The sequence below is a fragment of the Nematostella vectensis genome, chromosome 11 (genome assembly GCF_932526225.1).
Source record: "Nematostella vectensis chromosome 11, jaNemVect1.1, whole genome shotgun sequence".
Lineage (NCBI taxonomy): Eukaryota > Metazoa > Cnidaria > Anthozoa > Actiniaria > Edwardsiidae > Nematostella > Nematostella vectensis.
This window is the reverse complement of record NC_064044.1, coordinates 11,958,976-11,979,680: the sequence shown is the minus strand read 5'-3', so window position 1 is coordinate 11,979,680 and position 20,705 is coordinate 11,958,976. Positions and strand designations below refer to the sequence as shown.

At 38.8% G+C, this 20,705-nt stretch overlaps 2 protein-coding genes across 3 annotated transcripts; both read left to right on the top strand.

Annotated features, from left to right (window-relative positions):
• Positions 1-30: 30 nt before the first annotated feature.
• Positions 31-14,351, top strand: LOC5514685 (methylcrotonoyl-CoA carboxylase beta chain, mitochondrial). Its single transcript, XM_001634860.3, has 16 exons — positions 31-284; positions 1,322-1,388; positions 1,535-1,619; positions 1,827-1,928; positions 7,205-7,332; positions 7,795-7,907; positions 8,189-8,302; positions 8,618-8,682; positions 9,134-9,233; positions 9,460-9,555; positions 10,288-10,360; positions 10,614-10,757; positions 11,137-11,293; positions 11,561-11,675; positions 13,519-13,604; positions 13,711-14,351. Exons 1-16 carry the CDS (start codon positions 147-149, stop codon positions 13,826-13,828), a joined length of 1,701 nt encoding a protein of 566 aa, XP_001634910.2. The 5' UTR covers positions 31-146; the 3' UTR covers positions 13,829-14,351.
• Positions 14,352-15,817: 1,466 nt separating this feature from the next.
• LOC5514684 (programmed cell death protein 6) lies at positions 15,818-20,538 on the top strand. 2 transcript variants are annotated; one of them, XM_001634859.3, is made up of 5 exons: positions 15,818-15,951; positions 16,427-16,645; positions 18,161-18,362; positions 19,062-19,273; positions 19,371-20,538. In XM_001634859.3, the coding sequence occupies exons 1-4, from the start codon at positions 15,846-15,848 to the stop codon at positions 19,228-19,230; spliced, it is 696 nt and encodes a 231-aa protein (XP_001634909.2). In that variant the 5' UTR covers positions 15,818-15,845; the 3' UTR covers positions 19,231-19,273; positions 19,371-20,538. The 2 variants fall into 2 exon arrangements, with proteins under 2 accessions (XP_001634909.2, XP_032240234.1); XM_032384343.2 differs by having other exon boundaries at positions 19,062-20,538.
• The last annotated feature ends 167 nt before the right edge of the window (positions 20,539-20,705 follow it).

Here is a 20,705-nt window from a genome sequence, read left to right as displayed (position 1 = left end):
GGAACCCATAAATACTTTTTTCATCACGTGGCAAATCCAAAATGGCGGCGGAGATGTATGGATTCTTCACAAAATTGTAGTAATTTGTGGGAAAATAGCAATTGTCTGTATTCATCATCTTGTAAATATAATAATTTAATAGTATAATGAAGAGCTTGGCGTTATTAAGAAGGCATTACCGGCCCTTGCACTGTGTATTTTTAACGAGAAATTCGTACTACCATGATCTCTCCAAAGCCGGTGTTATCCAAAGCAAAGTAGATACCGCATCAGAAGATTTCAGGGTAAGCCACGAATCCGGTCATGGAGGGAACATTTTGCCTGTTAACTTTATTTAACATTATACTACAGGGAAAGATTATAGCATGACAATTCTTTAGATTTTTATTTTGCATGCATAATTTAATGGTGGCCAAAGTCATGTTTAGTGCGTGACACCCACAATTTTTCTTACCAGGTAACTTGCAACGCATTTTTCGTTGTATTGCGAGTTGCAAGAAAATTCTCCTGCAATATCTCTTTTTAAAAAATTGCCCTTTATCTCTGCAACCAGCATTTTTTTATGTGTATCATTGCATTAAAATTTGCAGGAAAAAATGCCTTGTGTAATATTTTTGTAATGTATATTGTGTAATATTCAATTTTTTTTTTGTGCGATCTTGTGAAAACCTTGATGCATGATGCTCTTTGGTACAGTCATGTGTACTCCAATTGAAAGAACATTCTCATCGGCTAAAACAAGGTCACATGGTGAACCACAGATCAAATGTTCCCCAGGTCAACAGCAACCTGAAAGTATTGACAGGTCTGAAAACATTGCTGTTGCGCATCCAATTTGAGCTTGAAAATTTGGCAGAAAATTTGGTGCTGCCATATGAATTAAGAGGGATGGGGCCACCAAATAAATACTCTTTGAAACTCTCTTGTCAAAAAAAGACTAAAAAAGCTAAAAGGAATGGTGCACTTTATGAATTTAAAAGCAAGAACCTAATCTTTTTTTAACAATATAGTTATGGGCCAACTTATTTTATCCCAAGCAGGAGAAGTGTCATTCAAATTGCCTTAATTTGTCTTGGTAAATAATGACCTAAAAAAATCACTTTGCTGAAAAATATTTTTCAAAATCTTGTTAGGGTTAACATTGATGATAACCTTACTCTTTAAGTCCACTTAGCTATCTATGAATAGTTTAAAGCCTGCATGGAGCAAAAAGCTGGAGTCAATCTTTCTACATTGATTTTTCCAACGTTAACTGCCTTATGCACACAACATATTCCAGATAACAAGCCAGATAAGATTTATTTTAATCAATTTTCTCTAGAGCAATAAACACAGCATGGATTCTCTAGTCCAGGACCTACGCCAAAAAGTGGCAAAGATCAAATTGGGTGAGTGGTGTTGTTGGTAATTTCTCATCATTTTTCTGTGAAAACTTATTTACTCTTTTTTTCTGCTTATTTCTTTGCTCTGTATTTCATAAAATAGTTTACTTCTTCAAGTTTTCATGCTTAATTTGTTTTTGTTATAATCTTAGGTGGAACAGAGAAGGCTAGAGAAAGACATACACAAAGGAATAAAATGCTCCCAAGAGAGCGTATAGCAAATTTACTCGATCCTGGGTTAGTATGTTAATTATAATAAGACCTTTTTGCAGTTAGATAAATACAATACTTTGGGAGCATGTGGTTCCACACCAAAGAGAGAAACAGGCTAATAAAGATTTCAAGAATTTCAATTTGGATAATAACATTATGTTGATAGTGTTGATGAGGGCATTGATGATGATTACAATGTCAGTGTTATGTGATAATGTGGTTTATCATCAGATCACCTTTCCTAGAGTTGTCACAGCTAGCCGGTTATGAGCTCTATGGGGAAGAAGAGGTACCAGCCGGCGGCATAATCACCGGGATTGGACGGGTCAGTGGGTAGGTTTGAATTCTCCTTTTCTACTTTACTCTTCTTTCTTTCAGCAAACATGCTATAAAGGGTTAAAACAGTTTGAGGAAATAAAGGGTAGAATAAGATGAACACTTTCCCATTTAAAAATGTACTTTCCCATTTAAATGTGTACTTTTGCGAGAGCGTTGTTTTCACGTCCTCAAAACGCGGGTCAACCAATCAGAGACCGTCACTTCAATAGCCTTAATTCAACACGTCTGGAGAACGCCAGTCAGCCAATGGAATGATCTTGAAATTTGAGCCCTCGTGATTCCGCGTTCTTCGACGCGACCTGACCAATCACACCGAATCATTCTTATCCCGCAAAAAGGTCAATACAAATAGCCTTCTGTCAACAGATGCAGATTGCCGGTGATAACGATAATTAACACGGACTAGGGGTCAGAATAGATCAAATGGAGAAGATGACTTTAGAAAATAAAAGGAGTAGCCTTACATCTTTAAAACTACTTTTAGTACTCGAACTTGAACAAGTCATTAAACAAGCTATTTCTAAAACCAACACCAAGGACACTTGAATTGGCTTACCCTAGTAATGACCATTTTCTTTTTTGCACAGCTCTCTCAGAATCTCTTTTCGCTATACCAAATATGTCATGTCTTTCTGTGAACATTTCACCAAATGGATATTTTTAGTGTTCCCAGGTCGGACTAACCATACTTGATCGCAATAAACCAAAGACTTGTGATGGCGCGAAACGAAATTGGCGCCCTTTTAGTCCCGCGGCTTGGCTTCGATCCCGGCTGTATCCAGCCCAAATTTGTCTGCCATCCAAATCAAATATTGTTCTTTTTGCCGTCGGTTTCATCCAAGAATGACCCATTCGTATTGTTCTCATTATAAAAAGATGCAGGAGAGAAATCTTCTAGCTCACGCTGCACATGATGCCGTGATCTCAGGGTATGGAATGAATTGATAAACAATTTGCTGTCAACAGATTCGGATTATACAGCAAATTAAAGTGCGTTTTCGAACGCAGAACGTGCAATCTGTAATATAGGTGAACTCGGAAAAATGCCATCGTGTTTCGAAGCAATCACATACGGAAAACCCCTTTAATAAAGCAAACCTCTAACTACTGAAACATCTCACCGAAACGTGAAAGAGGAAGATAGTATACAACAGCATCATTTTATTACAAGAAGAACGAATAAAAGCCAATCACATTCCCAATCAGTGCGTTTGCAGACGCAACGAGTGTCTAGGATCGATTTACAAAGATACATAGGTATGGAAAGCCGGTAAAAATTTTAGTGTTCTATGTATCTAAAGTGACTAGCCTTTAAACAATATATCGGCGTTTTCTTACTTTGTAAGTCAAGCACGCAAAATGTTTTGTTCATTTCACAGAGATCAGACATAGCTATGCGTTATTTTTTCTTGTCGATAGACACTCAAGAGTAGGCTTTGAAAACAAACCGTAAAATGTGCGTTTTAAAGATGCAGGCTAGTCAATAGTGTAGAAGAATCTTATTTTCGGTACGAGAAACACATGGCGCTTGTAATTGGTTGTTAGAAGACGAGGTTGATACAACTTTCATATTCAAACATCAAAAGCAAGCTGTTATAAGTTGATTTACGTCTAGTTATGTGCTTTGGGAAAGCACCCGACTCCGGGACAGATGGAGCACCAAAGGTTGAGCTCTCTGTTGGTGGTCATATGATATGATTAAAAAACTGCTATCTTGTAAGCTAGGAGATAAGGCCCGAGCTAGGGAGCCTTGCTCTTGGCACACAAGCATTCCAAGCACCAGTCGAGCAAAAGAGCTCAATTCGATGCACATAATATAATTCTAGAGAAAAATCAAAAGATTTGAACAGATAATCTGTTTAAAAGAATTTAGCCTATTATCATCCTACAGTATCGCAGATTCATGCATAGGAACAATCGGATATTACAGCTTGGTGTAACATTTTTTCAACTTGACAAAGTTAGCATGTGGGAAGCCCAGCACCTATACCCGCGGCTATTTACTCAAGTTGGGGTTGCTTCGAAACACGATGGTATTTTTCGAGTTCACCTATATTACAGATTGCACGTTCTGCGTTCGAAAACGCACTTACTACGTTTTGATTTGCTGTATAATCCGAATCTGTCAATATTTGATTGCAACAACAGCAAATTGTTTATCAATCCATTCCATACCCGCGATCTCGTGTTACACGGCATCATATGCAGTTTGAGCTGGCAGGTTTCTCTCCGGTGTCTTTTTAAAAGGAGAAAAATACTGACTTTTTCCTTCTTTGCACAGCTCTCCCAGAATCTCTTTTCGCTATACCAAATATGTCATGTCTTTATGTGAACAATTCACCAGTGGGTATTTTTAGTGTACCCATGTCGGACTGACCATACTTGATCGCAATGAACCGAAGACTTGTGATGGCGCGAAACGAAATTGGCGCCTTTTAAGTCCCGTAGCTTGGCTTCGATCCCGGCTGTATCTAGACCAAATTTGTCTGCCATCCAAATCAAATATTGATCTTTTTGCCCTCGGTTCCATCCAAGAATGACCCATTCGTATTTTTCTCCTTTTAAAAAGACGCCGGAGAGAAACCTTCCAGCTCAAACTGCATACAACATCCGGTTTATCCCCAGAGCGTATTGTTGACAGTTTATTGGCAAAGTATATATGATGATTGGTTAAACAAGGCGATAGGAACAGAGCTTGATAATAAATCACGAAATTCATTATAATTTGGCTGAAAGTGCCTTGTTTTTACGACGCGCTTTCCATATTTGACTAGAATACCCGGCCAAGTTACGTTGCGTAACCTAACCTGCTACCAACGCGCTTTTATGTGCTTTACAAACAAATGAAGTAATACTGATCTAGTGGTGTTTAAAGTTTTGAGGCGGTATAATATTTTACCGGCTTTCCATACCTATCGGTACAATCGACCTCATTCTCGCATGGATATATCTCGGCCGTTGCGTTATCGAAAGCACTAACAGACATGCGATTGGTTTTATCCTTTCTAAAGGGATACAATTACTTGACACAGATATTTATACCCTGCTTATATACTCAAGCTCCCCAAATACTATTAATGTGAAATGATAAAGTTTTCTAAAAATACAGACAAAAGTGCTAAATGAAATAAATTGTAGTCCACTGCTTTCAGAATGTAAACCCAAGATGGTGACATTAATAATATAGGAAATATTGTGACATGAGTGTGGGAAATACCAACTTTTACCCAATATAAAGCACACCAACAGCACGTAACTACATAACAAGTTTTACAGACGTGATTCAACTAATATCAGCTTGCTTTTGATGTTTGTATAAGAAAGTTGTATCAACTTCTTGCAAGCAATCACAAGCGCCATAATGTGTTTCTCGTACCGAAAATTAGATTCTTTTACACTATTGACTAGCCTGCGTTTTTAGAACGCACACTTTCCGGTTTGTTTTTAAAGTCTACTCTTGAGTGTCTATCTGCAAGTAAATATAACGCATAGCTATGTCCGATCTCTGTGAAATAAACGAAACAATTTTCGTGCTTGACTAAAAAGTAAGAAAACTCGCTTGTCACTTTAGAAATAGATACATAGTACACTAATATTTTTGCCGGCTTTTCATGTCTCTGTAACTCGATCCTAGCCACTCGCTGCGTCTACAAACGCACTGATTGGGAATGTGATTGGCTTTTATTCGTTCTTCTTGTAATAAAATGATGCTGTTGTATACTATCTTCCTCTTTCACGTTTCGGTGAGATGTTTCAGTAGTTAGAGGTTTGCTTTATTAAAGGGGTTTTTCGGATGTGATTGCTTCGAAACACGATGGCATTTTTCAAGTTCACCTATACTACAGAATGCACGTTCTGCGTTTGAAAACGCAGTTACTACGTTTTGATTTGCTGTATAATCCGAATCTGGCAATATTTGATTGCAACAACAGCAAATTGTTTATCAATCTATTCCATACCCTGCGATCTCGTGTTACACGGCATCATATGCAGTTTGAGCTGGCAGGTTTCTCTCCGGTGTCTTTTTAAAAGAAGAAAAATATGAATGGGTCATTCTTGGATGGAACCGAGGGCAAAAAGATCAATATTTGATTTGGATGGCAGACAAATTTGGTCTAGATACAGCCGGGATCGAAGCCAAGCTACGGGACTATAAATTTCCAATTCGCGCCAATTTCGTTTCGCGCCATCACAAGTCTTCGGTTCATTGCGATCAAGTATGGTCAATCCGACATGGGTACACTAAAAATATCCACTGGTGAATTGTTCACATAAAGACATGACATATTTGGTATAGCAAAAAGAAATCCTGGGAGAGCTGTGCAAAGAAGAAAAAAGTCATTACTAGGGTAAGCCAATTCGAGTGTCCTTGGTGTTGGTTTTAGAAATAGCTTGTTTTTAAAGTTCGAGTACTATACGTAGTTTTGAAGATGTAAGGCTACTGCTTTCATTCTAAAGCAAGCTTCTCGATTTGATCTCTCCTGACCCCTATTCCGTGTTAATTATCGTTATCACCGGCAATCTGCATCTGTTGACAGAAGGCTGTTTGTATTGACCTTTTTGTGGGATACAAATGATTCAGTGTGATTGGTCAAGTCGCGTGGACGAACGCAGAATCATGAGGGCTCGAATTTCAAGATCATTCCATTGGCTGACTGGCGTTCTCCAGACGCGTGCAATTAAGGCTATTGAAGTGACGGTCTCTGATTGGTTGACCCGCGTTTTGAGGACGTGAAAACAACGCTCTCGCAAAAGTACACATTTAAGTGGGAAAGTACATTTTTAAATGGGAAAGTGTTGATGGTACTATTATTTGTATGAAAGGAATCTATACTTTTCCCCCTTGTGTGATCCAGCAGACAATGCACTTTATTGTAAAGCTGAACAGTCAGCGTCCAACTCAAGTTTGACTTTCTAATAAGATCATGTGGATAGCTCCCTTTTCTCACTTTTTAAGCTTTACCCATTCCTGGTCCCAAGTGCTTTGCTTTCTTCCAGCTTGAGTAGTAGTTGTGCACATTTGCCTGACAAAGACTAGCAGCTTGTACTCAAAATGTCACAATTCAATGACTACTTTGAGAGAAAAACAAATAAGTTTTCCATCGGGTCCACTGTAGGTATAACTTGCGTGTAGAATTGCAATCTGTGTCTTTTTTATTTTATTTCATTTTGTGCTGAAGCCATTTATTGTAAGCCCACACATGGGTTGTATCAGATCAATAGTACCTCTGTTTTGCAAGTGTTGACTATTTTGCTGCTCATTTTCTCAGTGTGGAATGTATGATAGTCACCAATGACCCCACTGTTAAGGGTGGGACATATTACCCAATCACCGTCAAGAAACATCTTAGAGCACAAGAGATAGCACAAGAGAACAGACTTCCATGCATTTACCTTGGTGAGTTCACATTCATTATCACTAATACCACCACCATTATCATCATTATTGCCATTATAGCTATCATTCATTCTTAATCATTAAACATCATCGCCATTGCATTATTATTACCATGGCTATCGTTCATTAATCATAATGGCCATCATCATTATCATTACCAGCATCGTTATTATTTATCATCATCATCATTCACTATCAATGTTAGAATTTATTATCATCATCATTACCATGATCATTATCATTTATTATCATCATCATCATTACATCATTATCATTCATCATCATCATCATCATCAGCCATAATTTTCATCATGAATATAATGATCACTATAAATATTATCATCACAGCCATGATTACCATTGTTATCACCATCACTTCCACCCTCATCGTCCATCAGAAACCATCAGCTTAATTACAATAAAATTATAATATGGTTTTTTAAGTTATTTTTGGATTTACAGTTGATTCTGGAGGTGCAAATCTACCAAGACAAGCTGATGTATTTCCAGACAAGCTCCATTTTGGGAGAATATTCTTTAATCAGGCCAACATGTCATCTAGAGGCATTGCTCAGGTTTGTAAGTGCTGTCTTTTTTATGGCCAATTCAACCAGAAGCAAAGATTGATCTGATAACTTACTGTAGAAGCCTTTGTTGGCTTGTTGATGACTTTGCTTGCAGTTTCCTGGTCTGCTCAAATTTTTTTCTACTTGTTTGGTAGATGAGTTTGCTTGTAATGTTTGACTGTATTCTATTCTATTGTGTATAGTTTTTTTGTGATTCTGATAAGTGTAATCATTCTGTTGTATATAGATTGCTAGATACTGATAGCATATTATTATTCTCTTGTGTTTAGATTGCCGTGGTGCTGGGGTCCTGTACGGCGGGTGGAGCCTATGTGCCCGCAATGGCTGATGAGAGCATCATAGTCAAGCAGCAAGGCACTATATTCCTAGGTGGCCCCCCACTGGTATGTTACTGACAATTTTATAGTGTTGCATACTACACCGCAGCACCTCTCAACGTTGTGTGCAAACAACACCAGCACCTTCACTCATGTCTTCCCACAACTCTTTGCAACGGCAACGTTTGCATTACAAAGAGTTGTTAGAGGAAATCAGGTAGGTAAATTGCTGTGTAAACAGTGATTGATAGGGATAAAGTACACTCTGCCCACCTTACCAAGGGTTTCACACACTTTTGCTTCTTATGCGGTATAAATAGTGGAATGGTCATCCCAAGTGGTGACTAGTGGGTGATCTGATATGCTTTATGCTTTTTACAGGTAAAGGCAGCAACTGGTGAGATTGTGAGTGCTGAGGATTTGGGAGGAGCAGACTTACACTGCAGGTAAAACAGAGTACAATGATAAAAAATATTAAGACAAGTTCCAACAGAATATTGAGAGTTTTCATCAATAGGCATAAAATACGTTTACCAGAAAAGTTAAAAGCCTACAGCGTTGGTTTTGGTGACTTTTAAGAGGATGGTATAGATGTCAGTAGTCAGTTGTAGGGTTTCCATGTAAAATTCTTTATTGGAAGCTGTTCAAATGCATACTTGATTTCCAGGCAGCCATGATGATGCATGCAATAACACTCAAATCTATACTCATGATCTGTTTGCCAGGACGCTAAAGTGTGAATCACTGTGCAGTTTGATCATTACACATATTCTCAGTTTGCCAAAACCTTTGTGTAAATCACTGTGCAGTTTGATCATAAGTTATCTTTCTTGGCAGTACCTCTGTTGTGAATCACAGAGCACTTTGACCATTTCCTTACTCATGTCTGTTTGGCAGGACATCTGGTGTAACTGACTACTACGCACAGAACGACCTTCACGCTCTCTATGCTGCAAGGGACTGTGTAAGGAACCTCAACTACAAGAAAGATGTGTCTGTAAGTGCAAATGGGTTTTGTAGTTAACCTCTCTGATTCCTAGCTTTTATCTTTGCGTGGCTTAAAGTACTTTATTTTTCACTGGTGCACGTATGCAACAAGTTAAGAACTACCAGTTGTAAAGTCTAATTCATGTTGCGTAGCTCCAAGACTTTAGGCACATAAATCTATGGAAGTAGAACCTAGGGTGCATATGCGTTGACCTTTTTGTATACCTAACCTGCAGGTGACCATTGAGAAACCTGTGGACCCAGTATACCCCTCAGATGACATCTACGGGATTGTGGGGGACAACCTTAAGAAGTCGTATGACATCAGAGAGGTATGTTTAAAAGGCTGCCCTCTTTGCCATGTTTGCAAATAGGTCCCTCGAGACCTCACCTTACGGCACAGCGCAGCAGTAATGACTCAAGAGTTTGCTGATTACACCATCAATTGATCAAAGTTGTTGCTATGTCATCACAATTTTTTTTCTTTACTTCTTTTTTATATATGCAATTGTAAGCGACAAAGGGACATAAAAAAGAAAAGAATGCCATATCAGCATTGGTGAATTAATGACCATTGAAAGAAGAAGGAAAAAAACTATTATGGGTATATTATGTATTTATTTTGTAGAATAAAAAGTATAAATCAAAGGGTCTCAATATAAACCGATTGTGTGGACTGACAAGAACTAAAGGATTTTTTCTATCAAAGTCCAGAAGATATTTATTTAACAGCATCAAAGAAACTTCTTTATCACAAAGTGTGGCATTGTTCAGTAGGCTGTAAGGAGATGCGAGGCCTGATAATAAATCAATGACAGTGTAGTATCTTAGCTGTATTATGACTGGAGTTTCAAATTTGTTACTTTAGTCATTTTTACCAAATATACTTTCACTCAAGCACATCTACAGTATGCCTCTCCACCTTTAATGCCTTAGTCTTTTTTTCCACTTATTTATTCTCAACTTATCCCCCTCCCCAACTAATACCAATACTGCCACACCTCTTTTCTGTTTGTATTTACAGTGTATTTAACAATAATGATAAGTCTTTTTTCATTCTGAAGGTCATTGCACGAGTAGTTGATGGTAGCAAATTTGATGAGTTCAAGGCAATGTATGGGGAAACTCTTGTCACAGGTGATGCCATGTATAAGAAATCTATATCAAAGTATTAAGCTATCTATTCCATGGAGATGCACATACAGAGGCTTATCAAAGAGGTTAGGTTATACTGTACACACTGGAATATTTTACATTTCCTTGAATGGAAAAAAGCATGAAGTTATGCAGATTACTGTGTAACATAGAGGAGATCCTAATTGTGAAAGGAAGGAAGTGTGTAGTAGTCTCCCTATTCGCTCAAGCTCAATTTACTTTTTCTATGTTCTAGGTTTTGCACGTATCCATGGTTACCCTTGTGGAATCATTGCTAACAATGGCGTGCTGTTCTCCGAGGCCGCCTTGAAGGGGACACACTTTATTGAGCTTTGCTGCAAAAGAAAAATCCCTCTCATATTCCTACAGAATATCACAGGTAATCAGGTTCTTAGAATGAGTGTTTCTGAGAGTAAGGGTTTCTTGGAATCAAGAACACTACATGCAATGGACATCCCCACATGCCATTAATACCATCTTTATCAATGTTTATTTTTTATTTCCTTGAATAAATTAATCATTATATAATGCGGTCTGACATTTTTTAAACAAGAGTATTAACTTGGAAGGGAAACGGTTACTCAGGCGCGCTTATAAAAATATTTTCTTTCATTATACATTAGCTGTAACAGGCACCAAAATCTAGGGGACGCTTTACACTAGATATTTGAGGGGGGGGGGGCACGTGTCCCCCCCTACTAAGCCCCTGATTAAGAATGTATTATATTAAATAGTATTGTGGCAACGCATCTTTTCAGGTTTCATGGTAGGCAAGGAATACGAAGCAGGTGGAATAGCCAAAAACGGTGCCAAGATGGTCACAGCTGTCTCTTGTGCTAAAGTTCCCAAGATCACTGTCATCGTCGGCGGGAGTTTTGGTGCAGGGAACTATGGGATGTGTGGGCGAGCCTATAGGTATGTGACATGTACTCTTGGGAACGTTTGCACTGATTTGAGTCCTATTATGTCAAATCCAGGTGAAGCATGAAAAAATTCGGTATGCCTATAAAGAAGCCCTTGACGAAATGTTCAAAGTGTCATTAATAGTTCTTTGTTTTCCAAGAGGCATACACCATATAACTCGAACTATGTGTTGATATATCTGCCTGTCTATTCTAAAGCTTCCTGCAGTCATTTTGGTTATGCCCCTGACATTTTGTCATTCTTTGTTCTCTTTCTTAGCCCAAGGTTCATGTACATGTGGCCAAATGCACGGATATCAGTGATGGGAGGGGAGCAGGCTGCAACCGTGCTAGCGACCGTAGCACGTGACCAGAGAGAACGGGAAGGCAAAGAGGTATAAGTCATGAGCGATATTCTTCTCACATGTCACACTACAATACTCTATGTAGTCTGTTCCATGTCACACAACAATATGCCATGTAGTCTGTTCCATGTCACACAACAATATGCCATGTAGTCTGTTCCATGTCACACAACAATACGCTATGTAGTCTGTTTCATGTCACACTACAATACTCTATGTAGTCTGTTCCATGTCACACAACAATACTCTATGTAGTCTGTTCCATGTCACACTACAATACGCTATGTAGTCTGTTCCATGTCACACAACAATACGCTATGTAGTCTGTTCCATGTCACACAACAATATGCCATGTAGTCTGTTCCATGTCACACTACAATACGCTATGTAGTCTGTTCCATGTCACACAACAATACGCTATGTAGTCTGTTTCATGTCACACAACAATATGGCATGTAGTCTGTTCCATGTCACACTACAATACGCTATGTAGTCTGTTCCATGTCACACTACAATACTCTATGTAGTCTGTTCAATGTCACACTACAATACGCTATGTAGTCTGTTCCATGTCACACTACAATACGCTATGTAGTCTGTTCCATGTCACACAACAATACTCTATGTAGTCTGTTCCATGTCACACTACAATACTCTATGTAGTCTGTTCCATGTCACACAACAATACTCTATGTAGTCTGTTCCATGTCACACTACAATACGCTATGTAGTCTGTTCAATGTCACACAACAATATGCTATGTAGTCTGTTCCATGTCACACTACAATACTCTATGTAGTCTGTTCCATGTCACACTACAATACTCTATGTAGTCTGTTCAATGTCACACAACAATATGCTATGTAGTATGTTCCATGTCACACTACAATACTCTATGTAGTCTGTTCCATGTCACACAACAATACTCTATGTAGTCTGTTCCATGTCACACTACAATACTCTATGTAGTCTGTTCCATGTCACACAACAATACTCTATGTAGTCTGTTCCATGTCACACTACAATACGCTATGTAGTCTGTTCAATGTCACACAACAATATGCTATGTAGTCTGTTCCATGTCACACTACAATACTCTATGTAGTCTGTTCCATGTCACACTACAATACTCTATGTAGTCTGTTCCATGTCACACTACAATACTCTATGTAGTCTGTTCCATGTCACACTACAATACGCTATGTAGTCTGTTCAATGTCACACTACAATACTCTATGTAGTCTGTTCAATGTCACACAACAATACGCTATGTAGTCTGTTCAATGTCACACAACAATACGCTATGTAGTCTGTTCAATGTCACACTACAATATGCCATGTAGTCTGTTCAATGTCCCCCTACAATACGCTATGTAGTCTGTTCCATGTCACACTACAATACGCTATGTAGTCTGTTCAATGTCACACTACAATATGCCATGTAGTCTGTTCAATGTCACACTACAATACGCTATGTAGTCTGTTCCATGTCACACTACAATACGCTATGTAGTCTGTTCAATGTCACACTACAATACGCTATGTAGTCTGTTTCATGTCACACTACAATACTCTATGTAGTCTGTTCCATGTCACACAACAATATGCTATGTTGTCTGTTCAATGTCAGGGGGGGGACATTTTTTTGTGGTTTCATTTTTCACCCTCAGTGTTTTTGGGTTTGAAATATTTGCCTGGAATTTCGGTTTAAAAATCATGTTTATAGCTAAGTGTACTAGTGATTGATTGTGTATATAAACGCTAGTAATTTGTAACCTCCCACCCCCCGAGTATGCTGAAGTAGTCTGTGCGTGCTTTGTGATTACTATATTTATCTAACCACCTTTTGGTTTAATCCCTCTTATTATTTTAGTTCACCCAGAAAGATGAAGATGCAATCAAGATCCCAGTTATGGAGAGATATGAGCACGAAGGGCATCCTTACTTTGCTTCTGCAAGGTCAGACGTACATTTGATACAAATCTCTAGACCATTTTATTGAAATGATACTGCCTTTTAGAATAGAATTACACACAAAATGAAACACTGCTATCTGTGCTTGCAGGTTATGGGACGACGGTGTGATTGATCCAGCCGACACCCGGACAGTCCTGGGACTAAGTCTAAGTGCCTCCTTTAATGCACCAATTCCTGACACAAACTTTGGCGTGTTCCGCATGTGAGGGCTGTACTGTAGGATCACCAAGAGACAATCTTGAACGCTCTGGATATCTGTACTTGATAGAATGTACTTCTTAGACTTGTAGAATAGGTAAACAATTATTTCCATGGAAACCTTGTTGACTAAAATATTCATTGCCATGGCAACAACAGTTGCATAGGGGGAATTTTGCTGAATGGAGGTGGGGTGCGTGTAGGCATCAATTCCGTCATCCCTAGCTTTCCAATAACGATAAATGTCGGGGATTTGGCTAGATTCTTCAATAAGAGAAGACTTTTTTGATGGCTGAGGGAAGTGTACACCACACACGTGCTAATCACTAGCTAGTCACCTGGCCAAGAAACTAGAAATGTGACCACAAGCCATGACATCTTTGCATTTGGTTAAGACCCCCAGGGGCGTATCCAGGATTTCTGGCACCAATACATAAAACTGTGGTGCGGGTGTTTCTCCTGCCCTCTGGATACACGATTATGTACTGTAAGTAAACTACGAGCTATTGTGTAATAAAGTAGGGGAGAAGGGATAGACTGTCTACATGTTATTAGTTACAGTGCAAATCAAACACTCATTCCTTATTATGGCCGCCATCTTTTAGGATTTCCCAGACTCTTTCCCTTTCATCCTAAAGCCCACTAGTGCACTGTTGGCCCAGCAATGTTGCCGCACCATTTTCTTCGCAGGCACCATGTAATAGAAGTAGTGTCCACGGTGCCCTACATCCTGCTACGGCCCTGTATTTCAAATAAGGGTGTCAGCGCGATTGGCAATTGCCAAATGGCCATTCTACGACCAAAAGGTGTTTATAGGTAGTAGTAATTCTTTTGTAAAAATGAAGATGGTAAAAAAATTCAAACGATAGCAGAACCATATATCAATTACTTGAAATGGATAATCATATGTTTTATTTGTATTTTTCTGAATTTGGAACAAATGTTTTGGGATCCATGGGTCGGTTTCGGTTCATTCGTCAATCGCCATTTGCCGTTTGCACTGACAACGTTTTTTTTTTTAAAATAGGTTTATACTGTTGTCAATAGTATCCGCGAAGGATATCCTAAGGTCGCACTCGTCGCACTTTCTGAGCCTCGGCATGTTCTTGCATGTCTTAAAATTTGGTGAAATCTCAGGCTGGACGTTCTTATAAAAAAGGTTCAGAAAAATCTGAATCATGATTTCCGGGAAAGGATGTCGAGCGTACGCTTGTTTATCATGGAATGTGATTTCCGACTTTTTAAACTCGTGAATCGTGTGTGATATATTGATTCTAATTCTTTCACTTGTCTCATTGTGCTTAAATAAGCTATGGGGAGCTATTGTGAACTCCGTTATAGCGGGAAGGATTAAGCTGACAGGCGCGAAGTGTCGGGGGGGGGGTCATAGGTATCGTATGGAAAAAGCATGAAGATGCCATGATAAGAAATGACCCACTTTTTTGCGCGCGCACCCCTTGTGTACGCGCCTGGGACCGAAGGGAAAACATAACTTGTCATTTCCAATAATCTAATTTCACATCAAATAAGGCGGAAAGTTACCCTAAGTACTTAGTGAGTAATATCAAACAAAATATCAAATGCGACTTTTTTTTAATTTATGCGAGTATTGGGAGGATCGACTATTTGTAAAGTACATGTAAAGTATAAGGAGGATCAAGAAAAAAAATATATTGAAAAGCCAAAATCTGGGTATGTGCATTTTGGCCTCACGTTATTTGTGTTTTGAAAATGGAAAATCAGTCTGGAATACAAGGAACTGATGGCCATTAAAATTGTATCATCTTTCTCCATCTCTTCGAAGTGTGCATATTCACGGTTTTTCATGTCCATCAACCATGGTCTAGGGTCTTACTGTATCATCAAAAATAAATCTTGATGTTGGGGCGCTAAATTTTCCGCTTATATCTATATACCGTTTCCCGCATAAAAAAAAAGCGCGGTCATGGACGGGTCGCTAGTACAGACGGGTTACCTGTGGTTAGCGTACTTGAGACGCAAGGCCTGTCGGTATAGAAATACAAGATGGCGGGCTACCCAGGCGGTTATGGCGGATATCCTGGTCAAACACCGGGCTACGGCGCACCGTCCGGGCCTGGGCAGTACGGCGGACAGTACCCCCAACAACAAGGTACAACACTGAATCGTCCGATTTTGTAAATTGTAGCTGTAATTATGGATGGCCGGCGATTTTTTTCGGATTTTCTCATGTCCGGCATCTGTTTTTTTTTTTTTTTTTCTTATTCTAATAAAAGACGGAGTAAAGAGTTAGTAACCCACAAACGTCTATGATTTGATCTGATATTTGAGTATATTTACTCAATTGAGTTTCCATTAGCGGAGAGTTATGTCATAGCTGTCAATCACCCACATTAGACGGGTGTCACAAGATTTTGGACCTCATCACAAGCCTATTTTGTGGGAATGTTCATACATACTCTGTATTCAACCGCATTGGCTCTCTTGTTTGTTTTTGTTTCACATATTTACTGCATTTCACTTGATTTCACAAGATTTCTCTCCAAGTTGGGTTGACAGCAATGTTATGTTGTCTTTAGAAGACCATGCATGATACAAAAACTTTGCCTTTGGAATTGTATTTCCAGGGTACCCCCCTCAGCAGCCAAGTTACCCCCCTGGTGGCTATGGGGGACCCCCTAGTGCACCCTACGGAGCCCCCCCTGGGGCAGACCCAACACTGTGGAATTGGTTCATAGCTGTAGATAGGGACAGATCTGGAGCCATCTCCAGTGATGAGCTAGAACAAGCTCTTATGAACAATAACTGGTCACGCTTCAATCAAGAGACGTGTAGACTAATGATAGGTATGTGAAATCACAGTAAAAAAAAGTACTTTTACAGGAATTACTTCAGTCCCTTCTGTTTTCTTTTGGGATCTCTCAGAGGTTTCATATATTCAGAGTAGGAGGTAGGGATTGATAAGTGAGGGGTGGAAGTTATTTTATTATTTCAAATAATACTAAAATAAACTTAAAAAAAAAGGAGCTGTTGCTCAGTGCAAAATAGCTTGCGGTTCTGCCAGCTGCCAGGGCTAATGGAACTCGTCTCTTAGACCGTGTACAAAAAAAAGAAATTGCCAACTGGCATTACAGTGAATGTATTACATTACAGCATCATAATGTTGTTTTTTTAGAGTGGAGATACTACGAGTGCTCTAATTGGTTGATTATTGGCTAAAAATTATCAGGTTCCCATGTTTCAATATGGCCACGCACTCAGTCAATAAGAAATACATATCCCTAGGTTTATTTCATAGCATTCTGTTTGGTATTATCAACTTGTAAGAATACTATGTTGCATACATTAAGTGGTATTATTTGAAAGGGAAAAGTATGTAGGTTCGATTTCCAGCTTGTTTCTTTGAGCCCGCATTATGTGCCCCCATCAATGGCTGGATATCTGGTCTGGTTGTTTGTCCTGTCCTGTATAGCTCTTAGTCAGAACACTGCTACCATTAGGAAGGCTCAAGTAAAAAGCTTGAAGTCTTGAATCCTAAATCTATTGGGTTAGCATTGTTATAATGTTTCCGATAAAGAGTTTTTTTATTCCCTGTCAATTGCTTTGAATTGCTTTTTACATGAATGGGTGTGTTTATCCTACAGGTTTCGGAGAATCGATCGGGTTGAGAATAGGAGGTTTTATTGGGATGTTTACAACCCTTGACAAATATAGTGATGGCAAAACAATGAAAAAGTTCGAAAGTGTGTGAGGATTAGCGAGATTCATACTACCCAGCCTCAGTAGGATGGGGAAAATGTTTCACAGCTCGTAAAAGTCCTAGTTTTACTTGAAAGCTAATTATTGAAGATTTATTAAAAAATTAGATATTCTATTTACATTCGCGAGGGAGTGATTGCTAACATGCCTTGGCACTTATTTCTAACTTTGCACATTTTAGCTAGCTTTGTTGGGCTTTGAAACGCTGATTTTGCACTTCCACATGTATTTGTTTACCTTTTTGAGTGTTTATGGTGTTTTATAGCACGAATAGATGCAGAGAAGTTGTATAATGTCGGAAGAGACATGATGGACAAACATGTGTGACCATTGATCCAGACGTTAGTGGGGCCAATGGGGCTGGAAATCGAGCCTAAAAAGTATGGAGCCTTTTGAGTTCTACCGAAATCCTGAGAGCTGCTAAAGGGGAGCACTGAAATAATTACCCTAAAGTGGGGACTCGGAAATTTTAGGGTGTCCCAAATCAAAATCCCCCCCCTCCACTTTGTGTTGAATGGACACTCCCTAAATCATATGCTCACACACTGGCATCATCATTGCTCACTAATTTTCTGCTTAAATATCCTGTTGTGTATCTCAAGGTTTGTTTGACCATGACCAGTCTGGGACTATCAACTTCCAGGAATTCCAGCAACTGTGGTCATATATCCAACAGTGGAAGGGTTCATTTGACAGATACGACACAGATAGATCTGGCAACATCAGTGGACAAGAACTACACACAGCATTTGCAGAGATGGGCTTCAGAGTCAGCCCGCAGTTTATTAGCCTGGTGCTAATTAAGTAAGCTTTTGTCCTACTTCGCGTATCTGTTTGTTTTTGTTTTGTTTTTGTTTATAATTTCATTTTGTTTTGCTTAAAAGTTATAATCTAATAAAATTTAGTGTATGGTCCTATTTTTTAAAAGGTTATGTCTTCTTTGGACTTTCTTGCCTACCTACTGAATAATGGCTAGAAATACACTGTAAATGACCAAATAAGAACTCCTAAATGTTTTTATAAAGCTATAAGTACAAATGGTATCAACGTTTTTTAACTCAATATAAGTAGGATATAGTCATTGTTGTTTCTCCTTTGATCTCCCTTCTTGTAAATGGGGAGGGGGGTCAAAGGAGATGATTTGAAAAAAATTCAGTGCTGGCCAATAAATATTCTTTAAGGATTTTGAATGATGGAAGCCAAAAGGCAAGTTGCCAAGAGTTAATTGAATTTTGAAAACTACAGCAACCATCCCTAAGCCAGGGCGGTAGCAGGGAGTGGGGCACTGGGGGCACATGCCCCCCCCCCCCCAATATTTTCAAAAATTATAAGGAAATAACCAGTAGGGGCGTGGCTGTGGCCCCATTGTTTTCTTAATGTTTCTGTATCGGGTCCCCCAAATCATTCGAGGCCTGCTACAGCTATTCTAAGAGGAGGAGACACGTTGTTACAGGATGATAAGTTAGACTGATGCTGATGACTAATGTTCCACTCATTTCACAGATTTGACAGGGCAGCTCGCAGCAGCTTGAAATTTGATGACTTCATCCAGTGCTGTGTCATGATCAGAATGCTGACAGACGCATTCAGGGCCAGGGATACTAACATGAATGGGGTGATTCAAATCAATTATGAGGACTTTATGCAAATGGTGCTGCTCAACAAACCCTAAATCTCCATCGACACATAGATAGGCACAACAGAGCAAAAAAATGGCAAGTTTTCCCAAAATAAGGTCTGGTTTACTTCGGTAAGCTTGAATTTTTGCATAGAGGTTCCTAATGTCATGTTTCTTTTTTTTTCTTATTACAGTGAAATTTGTTGTATCGAGACCCGCGTTTCAAAAAGTTAGAACCATATGAGCCAATTTGCTTAGCACCGCCTCCAAAATTTGAGTGGCGAAACAGAAAAAACAAAGACAGTTTGAACTACAAAGGAACTTACAATAAACACACTGCTTTATTTGTCACATTTTTCGTGTAAAATAATTGGGGATTGTTACATAATGACTGGAAGTGAAATGGTACGATTGCCGCTTAAGATTATTTTACACCTGAGGGACGATGACATAAGCATAAGGTGGCAGGAACTACATAGACTTTCGTTGAAATGGTTTCTTGTGTTAAAGGGAAACACAAATTCCAGCCATAAGCACTTAATACAAGCTTTGAACAAGTATTGATGCGCTATGATATGATACAAATTACTTTATTGGTACTATATTTAGTCAGCCTTTTATTTTCCAAAAAAGGGTTCGCATATTTTGCAAGAGTTTTATTTTGATTTTTGGGTGGCTAAAACCCCGAGGAGGGGGGGACTCCCATATTACAATGATGGGGATGCTCGTAGGGAATTTCCTTTTTCCCCCTAAAAGGTACCAAAAAGGGTGTGGCTTCGAGCCAATTTTTACCCCTGAAAGGTACCAGCAAAATATAGACTTTTAAACTACTTTTATTGCTGCAGATGACAAGTCATCAAGCACCTCCACCAGTTTTGTTTACAAATGTACATCAAATACTAGTTGCACTAAGCACTAAGTGTTTTACTAGTTTTATGTGTACCATGTCACAAAAAAAATGCCAGCACTTAAACTCGAACCCCCTAAAAGGTACCAAACCCGTGATTTTTACCCCTAAAAGGTACTACGAGCATTCCCGTCATCTCGATATAGGGAGTCCCCCCTGGGCTAAAACATCTTACACAGGAAACAAATTTCACAAAAATCTCAATATTCACAATTTTTTTTCCTCAAAAATGTTATTTAATTTGGCCAGAGAGTCCATACTAATACTTGCAATGAAACAAGCCCAATGTCTGAATTATCACTTGATTCACAAGACAATAAACATTCAACACATTTACGTTTACAGTTTTACTATTTGCGCTGTAATAATAACCAATGTAATATGTTACACGCACCTAATTTAATAAGTGTTGTTAGGAATTGTATACTTGAAAATAATAAAGCAATAAACAGAAACAAGTTTGTTTGTAGCGTCAATCAAAACTATATAAACAAACATGTCTTGAAAGGTTTTATCCAACGGAAATCAAATGGAAAGATCTTGCTCGTTGGTCTTTGTAGTCTAGTAGCTCACAGACAGTGGACTTTCCATTAAACCGTAAACGGTTACTTGTATAAGTATG

Bases quoted from the DNA above. Each gene is read 5' to 3' on its own strand.
- LOC5514685 (XM_001634860.3), top strand. From the start codon at position 147: ATGAAGAGCTTGGCGTTATTAAGAAGGCATTACCGGCCCTTGCACTGT. The intron at 9,556-10,287 runs GTATGTTTAAAA...TTCATTCTGAAG, and splicing joins AGTCGTATGACATCAGAGAG to GTCATTGCACGAGTAGTTGA. The intron at 11,676-13,518 runs GTATAAGTCATG...TTATTATTTTAG, and splicing joins GAGAACGGGAAGGCAAAGAG to TTCACCCAGAAAGATGAAGA.
- LOC5514684 (XM_001634859.3), top strand. From the start codon at position 15,846: ATGGCGGGCTACCCAGGCGGTTATGGCGGATATCCTGGTCAAACACCG. The intron at 15,952-16,426 runs GTACAACACTGA...TTGTATTTCCAG, and splicing joins ACAGTACCCCCAACAACAAG to GGTACCCCCCTCAGCAGCCA. The intron at 16,646-18,160 runs GTATGTGAAATC...GTGTATCTCAAG, and splicing joins GACGTGTAGACTAATGATAG to GTTTGTTTGACCATGACCAG.